Source organism: Anser anser (assembly GCF_964211835.1).
Source record: "Anser anser genome assembly, chromosome: 3".
NCBI classification, from domain to species: Eukaryota; Metazoa; Chordata; class Aves; order Anseriformes; family Anatidae; genus Anser; species Anser anser.
Genome location: NC_139722.1, coordinates 40,500,606 through 40,510,924, shown reverse-complemented (window position 1 = coordinate 40,510,924; position 10,319 = coordinate 40,500,606). Strand labels below are relative to the sequence as shown.

Below are 10,319 nucleotides of genomic sequence, written 5' to 3'. Positions count from 1 at the left end.
CTTCTACGCTGCACCAGCATACATGTGTACCGAAAGTGGTATCACTAAATACCTTAGGAACGCTGGTAGCAGAGTGCATTAGCCACAGCAGTGACCGAATGATAGAAGTGCCTTTACTTCAGAATATCGTGAGTCACATTAAAAAATGCTAGTACCAGTCCCATGCGTAATGATCCACAAAGGCAGCATGCCAGGAAAGTGTTACTTTCAGGAATAACGGCATTGCTTTGCAAACTGAGTATATTTCTCAGCAAGCTCTCACCTGAAAGATAGCTTCATTGTCATTAAACATTAAAAGCTGCCAAGTATCTTCTGTGGCTTCTCAACAGGTGCTACTGAGATTCTGCCTTGCTTAGTACCTCCTGCACTCAGCCTTTTTAAATAGCCTTCTCATCTGGGCATCCAAAAACAGCAGATGGTCAACAGATTGGGCTCTAGGCCATCTCCCCATACTCGAAAAAGCAAAGTGAAAAGTAATTAAATAGCACCGAAGTGGCAATTTAACATGGTTTATGCCCACTATTTATATACTGTAGAAATTATAACTCCGTGAAAAATGGAGCTCACAGGCAGTTTGGTGGGGAACAATGTGTGAGAGTATTTTCTGCTTCTCACTACAGAAGATTTTGGGGTTTTGTGAGTTTATTTTGCTTCAAATTTAATAAAAGCATGTCTTTTTAGGAAAAGTGAGGAGAAATTAAGCAGAATTTATAACTCTGAGTATTGTGTGAAGTAATCTTCTGGTTTTTACATGCTCTGTCAAAAGATATTTAAGGGCTTGCTCCTGCAAGAATTTATAAAGAAGTTGGTGGTTTTGTTCTCAGAGAACAAATCCCATGATCCGGGGCAATCAGAAGTCAAATTCCTTTTAAAAAAAAAATTAAAAGATCTACTTGGCGGTTGAAGGCAAGCACAATACCTTATTAACACTGAGTGTAAGCAAGTTTGGTCCAGCCAAAGAACAGGAACAGCCTCTGAAAATGCCTTTCTGTAGCTGTCGGTGCTGTGATTGCAATTATTTGGTGTTTTATACGCAGAGACTTTGGTTTACCCACTGGGCAGCTACCCAGCCCGCCGGTCAGCCCGGAGAGCCACCCCTGGAGCCGAAAGAAGCCAACCCGTCGGGTGGTGGCTGTTAGGGCGTCAAGAAGGCCGGAGCTGACCGAGGGATGGATGGCAGCCCTGGGGTGATGTGATGAGCCAAGCTTTGGTGACTTGGAGACCCTTAGGGATGCCTTGGGGATGCTTTGGGAGCTCTGGAGACCCTCGCGGATGCCCTAGTGATGCTTCGGCTCTCACTGCACCAGGGGACCGATGTGCCGGGGGTAGCCTTCACCCAGCAGGACCCACCATGCCGGGGCTGTGCCGGGGAGCCTGGAGAAACCTCCCAGACCCCCGCCTCGCCCTCTCCTCCCTGGGACTGATCCCCCCGAGCCTCCAGGTCACCCCGATCCCCCCGGTTCCCCCGGTCACCCACCCGCCACCTGCCCCGCGGGCGGCGGGGCGCTACTTGCCATGGACACCCGTCGTCCCGCGGCGGCGGCGGGCGGCGGGGGGCTGCCTGCCGGGCTGCCCTCCTGGCTCCGCTGCCGCTCGCAGCCCGACGGGGAGCCGGCCCCGGAGCCGCTGGCGGAGCCCCCGGGGGAGGCAGCGCTCCGGTTGCCGCTGCCCCCGGGGCTGGCGGGCAGCACCCTGGAGAGGAAGCTGGACTTGCGGGTGCCGGGGCAGTGCCCGCTGTCGGGGGACTCGCCGCGCTCCTCCTCCACGTCCCTGCAGGCGCTCACCCGGCTGTGCTTGCGGGGCAGCCGGCGGGACATCCCCATCCCCGGCCCCGGCCCCGCTGTCCCCACCGCGCCCGGCGGAGCCTCCTCGCTGCTGGACGACGGCGGCGGCCTCTGTCCGCGGTGCTGCACCGAGCCCGGGGGGCGGCGGCGCGGCGGGGCGGCGGCTCCGGGCTCCCCCCGGCGCTGGAGGCCCCCGGCGGCGGCCGAGGAGGAGGAGGGAGGCGGCTGCGGGGAGGCCGAAGGGCGAGGAGGCATCGCCGAGCCGTCGGTGGGGTGGCAGGGGCCGGCCTCGGCGTCAGCCCGGCCCGCCGGCCTCCGCGGCCGGCCCGCCAGGGTCTTGTGGATCTTGTTGAGGCCCAGGTGGGCGATCTCGAGGACGTTGAGGAAGAGGGAGACGGCGGCGATGCTGTGCATGAAAAGCATGAAGATGGTCTTCTCCGTGGGCCGGGACACAAAGCAATCCACCGTGTTCGGGCAAGGGGGACGAGTGCACTTGTAAAGGGGGGGCATGTGGAACCCGTACAGAAGATACTGACCTATCATAAAGCCCACCTCGACCACCGAGCGGGTCAGGATATGTAGCACGTAGGTGCGCAGCAGGGACCCCCTCAGGGGTGCCTTATTCACCTTCTTCTGTTCCTCCAGCTTCCGCAGCTCCCTCTCCGCTCGCTTGTGTTCCTCGGGCACGGGCTCCAGGTCTTCCAGCTGAGCCCGCAGGTGGGCTTTCCTCTTCTGCCGCTCCTTCTCTAGAGCCCTTAACCTGTAGAGCGCGTGGCCCATGTAAACTAGAGACGGAGACGAGACGAATATGATCTGCAATACCCAGTATCTGATCAAAGAGATGGGGAAGGCTTTGTCGTAGCAGATATTGCTGCAGCCAGGCTGCTCCGTGTTGCAGATGAACTCCGACTGCTCGTCGTCCCAGACGTCTTCGGCAGCCACTCCCAGCACCAGCATCCGGAATATGAAGAGGATCGTGAGCCAGATTTTGCCAACGATGGTGGAGTGGATGTGGACTTCCTCAAGGATGCTGCCCAACAAGTTCCAGTCCCCCATGGTCAGAAGTTCATGTCTGAAATGCAAAAAGTGATCTTATTTTAATACACGACTGGATTTATTTTCAAAATGGTCCTTTTTGGTATCTTTTTAAAAATAATGATGCTTCATGTGTATTCTTCTGATAGCAGGAGAGCTTAGAAATTCATCATTATTTTCCATGTAATGGGCTGTTAAATTAATGCAGACATGATTACTAGTGAAAGATTCAAATGTGAGATTATTTTAAGCTTAAGAGAGGCTGTGTTCGCCTATAAGCCACAATAGTTCTTAACTACCTGCAGTTTTACAGCATTTTCTTCCCACTGGGAAAGAAGATTTTTTTTCCCCCACTTTGCAAATCCACTGCCAACAATAGATTAATTCTACACCTACTCTATTCCTGTCTGTAGCTTTGCCACAGCTTTGGGTGAAAAACAACTGGAATAATATATCAGGCTCATTCATTTCATTGAGAAAGTTTTGAGAAGTATCCTAAAACTATGACCAAAAAGAATTTAATTCGGTACACCAAGGTAGTAGCATTATTAATGCCATCCATTCAATATTATCCTATCTACCAGGATAATGGTCCACAAGTTTCTGCCTTGGAGTCCAAAACTACAAATACATAGCTAATTTACATGTAAATGTACATGTATAAATAGTCTCAGTTCTAAGATATCACTCAAAAAGTTAGAGTGTTTCTAGGATTTGTATCTTGAACGTTATGCTTTGTCTTAATAATAGATTTAAACATGAAATAAATAAAGCAGGAAATACATAATGAAGTGTTGGGAAGGTTTTTAGCTGTGTGAGATGATCTTTTTAACTACCTTTTTCCCAGAAACAATTCCCAGCAAACTGATCTATGTTCTGCTGCAAGATGCTTGATTCCAAGCCACTTCTCTAGAAGCTGTTCAGGAGCTCCAGATAATGTGGGGAATTGAAATGTAAGGTATTTGTGTAGTTATGAATACATCACACATTTTGTGTTGAGTTCCTGGAATTCTTCCTGCTAACATGGCAATAAAATATTGAAAGCAACTAGGGTCGTATCCACCTGAGGGTTCTCACTTAAATTTTGTATGCTACTGCACTTTCAAAGCTTCACAAATTCCACTAAATTACAACCTTTTGTAAGGTGCCATTTCTAAGCTTTTTAAGAGTGGTTGGCTGCAGTACCTAAAATCTTACATGATCTTGATTGATTGCAAAGCTGAGTGATATCACTGTTATCAATATATTTTGGTTGTGATTTATGATATGATACGGCATAGCAAGAATCTCCTTGGAGGTTGTATTTATCCACACTGCAAGTAAAGATTTTCAGTTGTAACTAACAGCACAGTCATTCTCTGCATTGGCATCCTACATGCTTTATTACTTTTTTGTTGGTGGTGGTTAGTTTTGTTTTGTGTTGGGTTAGGTTGTTTGTTCTTTTTTTTCCCTGCAAATTTGAACCCGCACAATAAAATTCCCTTTTGGTACAGGGTACCTTTTCAGGCTTGTCTGGGTGCTGTGATGCATCTGGAGTATCTTCTTTCCCCACTCCTTCCCTCCCATGCATGTCACCAAAATAAGATGTATGGAAAAAAGTCATCAAAAACGACTGTAGTCCATTTTCCTCATCTTTAAAGTACAATTTTCTTTCTTCTAACTGCATATGGATTTTATTCAGAGTAGATATCAAATGTTGCAAGTTTATAGGTTGGGTGGGTGTAATGATGTTCATGTACCGAAATATTACATCTAATAAAGTTGGACCTATTTTTCAGAGCTTGAACGTGCATGTACAAAAGAGTCTGTATTACAAAATTCACCTTCAGTATGGTGAGAAGTAGAAGTTTATGCAGAGCAAGATCCCAACCCAGACACTCAAGAGGTCAAGTACTAGTGGGTAATACGTGCTGACTGCTAGGTACCACTTCCCCTGAAAGGTGACTGACTGGCAGCAGGACACAGCAGTTGAACAAAAGAGCATTAAGAAAGTTGCCAAAATGTAAGTGCAGGAAATGAGACGTTTTAGTCCTAGAGATGAAGAGATATCATTCTTCTAGCACTAGGAATTATCAATGTCCATTTTGGAACAGAAAGTTAATGTTGTCTTTCAGGGTGAAGACAAGAAGAGGAGTATAAACTGTGTCTCTATGCAAGTGTTTGTTTCGTAGTTGTTGCTATCAGTATCTAAACAACACTGTCCTTGACTTTCCTTTACAACAGCTGACAGGGCAGGATAATTATAGGAATGGTCTAATTAATTCTTTAAGTAAGCTTAATATACCAAGACACTTTCCCATAAAATCTGCACCGATAGAGCCACAGTATGAATATTTACATGGTAAACATTCTGTAATAAAAATAATAATAAAAATAAAAAGTTAACCTATACCCATGAATGCCATAGTTTCAAAGATATCAGTCAAAACTGCTTTATAACCTTCTGCTTACAATTTCTCCATCTTTCCTTTCCCTGGTCTTATTTTAGCCCAGTGTAACAGGGTAATTTCAGTTTACTGTAAGAGAGTAATCTAAAATATCAGAGATATCATTATTTCTAGTCTGACAAAATACACTGTTCTAGTATAGATTGTACAGACGCAGGACATTTCTCCTTATACCATCTGACTGCCTTCGTGTCTGTCCAAATATTTTTATATGATAATTTTAAGCATTAATAATTCATGCATGTCATAGTTAGAATCAGATGGAAATTCCCCATTTCTCACAGAGGACATTTCTTAATTTCTTGTTTTCGTTACTTCTTTATTTCTTCTAAAGTTCATTTAATCATTTTCCACAGTTCAAATCACTTTTGCATTAAATTTGTGCCAAAATTTCATCAGAAGTGATTTGCAGAATTAAATCTTCTTAAATTTTATCACACAGAAATTAAAATAGAACTGGAACGGATGGTCAAAATGAAATACGTCACTGTCTGAATTCTTCTTTTGTCCTGCAGCCATTGTACTTCCAAAGTAGCAATATATACATACGTTTGGCATCCTGAGAACTGCCAGTCTGATAACACCTGTAAACATGCTTTATCGATCCACTGGTTATAGCTCATATTAGGGAGAAACAACCCCCAACTAAACTGCAAAAAGACCATTTTTCATCAGTTTCTAGCTACACTGAAAAACTTATTTTCAGGAAAGATCAAATGTTACGATACAAATACTCCTGTTTTTTAATTTGAATTGCTACCAGTCTGATGGGTATCTACTTGCTCAGTACTTCCCTAGGAAGAATTTTTTTTCTGCTGCTTACCTTCGGAGAAAGCCCTTGGTTATTCTTTTTTAGGGCATTGCAGAAGGAGCACGTAGCGCTGCTGAATGCTGTAGAGCAGAAAATTTCTTCCAAAGTGCTATAACATCTGTGTTTTTTTTTTTTTTTTTTTCCCAAGAGCCAAAGCATAAACGTGGTACTTGAAGCAGACTTCTCAGTTATTTGTATTTGGATGTTTAGATCATTCAATCTAAACTCCATGTGCATGGTTTAAAACCATCAGATGATAGGATGGTGCCTCTAGCCAAAATTATCATGCAATTATTTTAGTCAGTGGCATCTATCAAAGCCATTCCCTCGAGGCTCAGTCTGCACAGCAATCGTTTGTAATGTCCCTATGTATTGTTATATTCACTTCTTCAAACATTCTGTCCACACCCAGATCCTAAATTAATTTTTGTTTTGTAAGAGGAATAAATGACCACCCTTTACAGCCCTATAGGTTCTTACATTTTCTTTACATTCCATTAGTTTCGCTTTGAATCAAAGCCAAAGGATCGATCGGTCATGTCCGATTTCATACTCTGCTGCCTGCTGAGTTAATTTAGTCTGTGTGAGACTGGCGCTTTCAAAATGGAGGCCACACCAGCCCAGGCTCAAGGCCTCGGTTAGAAACACAGGCCTTCGACACAGGATCCCTGCCTCAGCTGGGTTACAGCCACCCCTGAAGACTGGTCAGAATTTGTGTCTGTGAGATCCAAAAAAAGAACGTGAGTTCCTAAAATGGGATTTTGTGTGAAATCAGGGCCACTAGAGCTGAGGCTCTGATGCTAAAAACGTCTCCCATCAGCGTGAGGCATTTGTCCTTTGCCCTTGCCTGAAACCTAAGGAGCATATTACAACACATACACTTCAATCCTATAAGGAGCACGACTGATTTCCACTTCAGTCTCTTCCCCCTAAAGGTTTCCCACTAACCAGCGGCCAGCTCTCAAAAGACACCAGCCCCACTTCTTGGCGATTAGCTCAGATTTCCGCAGCAGTGTATCCTTCTCTCCAGCACAGGCCGCAGTAATCTCCCTGAAAGTCACGTTAAAGCATGAGTCCAGAGCCTTTCCCTGTAGCAAATGAGGTGGCTACGGCATCTTTTCTTCAGCCTCAGTATAACGCGGATGCAGTTTGTGTATGTTTCCTGTGCTTTAAGGGAGCACTTTCTACACTTTCTGCTCCTGAGAGACATGTTAACAGCCATCCAAACCAGCCAGACCCCCCAGGGCCTTTCTCACCCATATGTTTCTGCTCTCATGCTCTCTCAAGGCGATGTCCTCTCACACACCTGTCACTGGTGTTTTATTTTCATGTCTCTTCTTTCTACATTTGCTCACAAAGTCTCCAAGGCTTTATTTGGTTGCTTCAGATGTCCTGTAGCTTTGACTCAGGCCTGGGTGTCCTGTCTCCGGCTGCTTCCTCACCTGCTGGGTGGTTCTCAGGAGCACCTTCCTTAGCTCTGTTCAGTGAAGAAACTTGAAAACTGAGCAAGTATAGCATTGGCTGTGACTTACCCATCCTGTTGGAGAACCTGCTTTGCTGATCGCAGCAGAAGCAGCTTGTTTGTGGACTGGTACGTTTCTGTGCCACCTCTTCTCCCTCTCACCAGGTGACAGCACCAGGACAGCCTCCATCCCTCAGCCCCCAGAGCAACCACAGCGTTAGGCATTTGCGTTTCCAGGGGGTAGGAAGGTGGCAGCAGGCTGCTTTGGGACAATTTGCCATGCTTCTGCTCTAGCAGCACAGTAACTGGTGTTGTTAAAGAAGTGTGCATGTGAGCTTGTTAACAGACTGCAGAATTAACTGTACATGAAAGGGAAGTGGGGCCAGGGCATGCGGGGAAACGGCAAAGAACAGAAGTGCAGGTAGTCCTTTGCCTTTGGATGTGAGCAAGAATTTGTGGTGGCTGAAGAAACTTCCTTGCTATAGACATCCGTCATAGGTGAAAACAGCTTACAGTGTGAATGCTAACATGCAGCAGATCTTGTGTGCACACACGTGAATCGCTGAAGCTGAACTGTTGAACTCTCAAGCACAAGCCTGCCACTTGCCTGCTGCAACTCACACAACCTGGCAAAGCAGAAGCAGCAGGTCTGAATCCTCCGGGAGATGTAAGACAGAACCACCACCAAGAAGACTGGTCCCACATCGTGCTTCTGCACTTAACTATTAAAATTAGGAAAACTAAGGGTTTGGGTGTCGGAAAGAGGTGTGCCGAAAAGATAGGTTCCTGAAAAGTAGTTTTGGAAAGACGGGAGCCTGGAAAGAGTTGAAGACTGTGGTTGGAGGAAAGATTATGGAGGTGAAAGAGATCCGCGGTGACAGATGCTGGGGGATGCCTTGGGACCTTGGCCAGTGACACCTGAGATGGGTAACTGCAAGCAGTGGCACAGCAGGAACCAGGACCTCCCTGCCAGGAAGTGGAGACCCAGGGAACATACATGCAGGAATGTGAGATAGCCAAGTAGGGTGAAAGCTGTGATCTTGTTGGTTCTGCCACAATACCCTGTATTCCAATCCAGTATGGGGAGTTTGCTTTGTCTTGCCCGCACCTAAATCACTTGTCAGCACCTAAATCACTGGTGGCAACTATTAAAAATAAATAAATCAACAAACCTCAAAATATACCTCAAAATATTAGGCCCAAATATACTTCTTACAGCATTGCAGCTTTTGATACTCTTATGTATGTAGGAACTAACTTTAATCTTCTTATAACACAGACTGTGTTTCCTTGTACTAATACACTGCTGTGAAATTGAGCCTGGGAAGGACGTGGTGGAGGGAAGGTGGTTTTAGTTTTGTTTTTATATCTCACTACCCTACTCTGTCATTAATGGGCAATAAATTAAATTAATCTTCTCCAAGGCAAATCTGTTTTGTCCACCACAGAAATTCACCAGCAATATCCATGTTTTTATCTCGACCCTTTTTCATCTTCTTTCCCCCATCCTGCTGGGGAGGGCAGTGAGAGAGAGTGGGAGGCACCTGGCAGCCAGCCGTGGTCAACTCACCACAACGCTACAAGCAAAGCATAACCCCCTGAGTGAGAAAACCTTTGGTTTATTTTAACAGTCACCTCACTTAAACTTGACTATTTTTTCCATTTTACTACAGAAAAGCATTTACCAGCACTAGACTTGCTCCTTCTGGGGAAAGTTACCTGTTAGTGCAAGCTGAAGGTTACATCACTGTTACCATACAAAATAAAACAGGCCATTGATACCTTTCCAGCCCTCAGAATTGGAAGATCTAAACCCTCAGCCTCCACACCAGACAACTGTATGGACAATTATGTTCCAGTTCTTAGATTCAAAGCACAGGCCTCTTTATTTTAACAAGAACTCTGCATCGTCCTTTCTGTTAATGTATTTACCTATTTTATGTATTATCTCTTGTGACTCAGATGGGTTTGCTTTCGGTGGCATGCCACAGTATGGTTAAAATTCTGATGGCAGATGAAGTGTCAGCCACTGCTGAAAATTCATCCATCTTTCACATAAAGCCAACTTTGGTCCTGAAAAAACCTCTTGATTGATTCCATAAATGCCTCTAAGAAAGCTCAGAATTCCTTAAACCTGCTTCTTGGCATGCTTTAGTATTGCAGCCTTACAATGAAGACAAATTGGTAAAGATTATTCTCCAGCTTGCTTTAGAATGAAGACAGTGAGTGCAAAACCAATGTAAAGAGCTATGGATTGCTGTATTGGCAACTAAATGACTTCTCTGGAGCCCAAAGAAACGACTTTTCTCCAGTCTACTATTATCTGTATGGATGGTTAGCTGGCACCAGACTATGCCTTAGAAAGAACCCCTCAAAATTCAATACCCGATCCCCATGATTTCATTATGATGTAGATCTGTGACTCCTCCATAAACCCTGCTTTATGAATTTCCACTTTGGAAATTTTTTCAATACCTATGTCAATTAGGATTTTTTTAAACCAAATCCTGTAAAAATGTGCATGTTGGCTAAAAGCAAACATGCCTCGATAGCAAAGTGCAGCGAGACTCTCGAAGGGCTGCCAGCTACCCTTCCAGTGAAAAACCTTGGAAACAAAAATGTCTTTTCCTTTGTGATGGTTCACTCAACAAATAAACAGTGTTTTGGGGAAAAGAGGATTGGTAAAGACTGTAATTCATAAATAAAGGATGGTTTTATATAGTTCGTTAAATTGTTCAGTTTCTGATCCAGTTCACGTTCACTAAAAAATAAGCAGTCTG

The 10,319-nt window shown here is 45.0% G+C and overlaps 1 protein-coding gene across 1 annotated transcript; it reads right to left on the bottom strand.

Annotated features, from left to right (window-relative positions):
- Window positions 1–1,039: 1,039 nt before the first annotated feature.
- On the bottom strand, window positions 1,040–10,211 carry GJA10 (gap junction protein alpha 10). The gene has a single exon (XM_083831519.1). The coding sequence runs from the start codon at window positions 2,838–2,840 to the stop codon at window positions 1,470–1,472; it is 1,371 nt and encodes a 456-aa protein (XP_083687645.1). The 5' UTR covers window positions 2,841–10,211; the 3' UTR covers window positions 1,040–1,469.
- Between the last annotated feature and the right edge of the window lie 108 nt (window positions 10,212–10,319).

Bases quoted from the DNA above. Each gene is read 5' to 3' on its own strand.
- GJA10 (XM_083831519.1), bottom strand. From the start codon at position 2,840: ATGGGGGACTGGAACTTGTTGGGCAGCATCCTTGAGGAAGTCCACATC.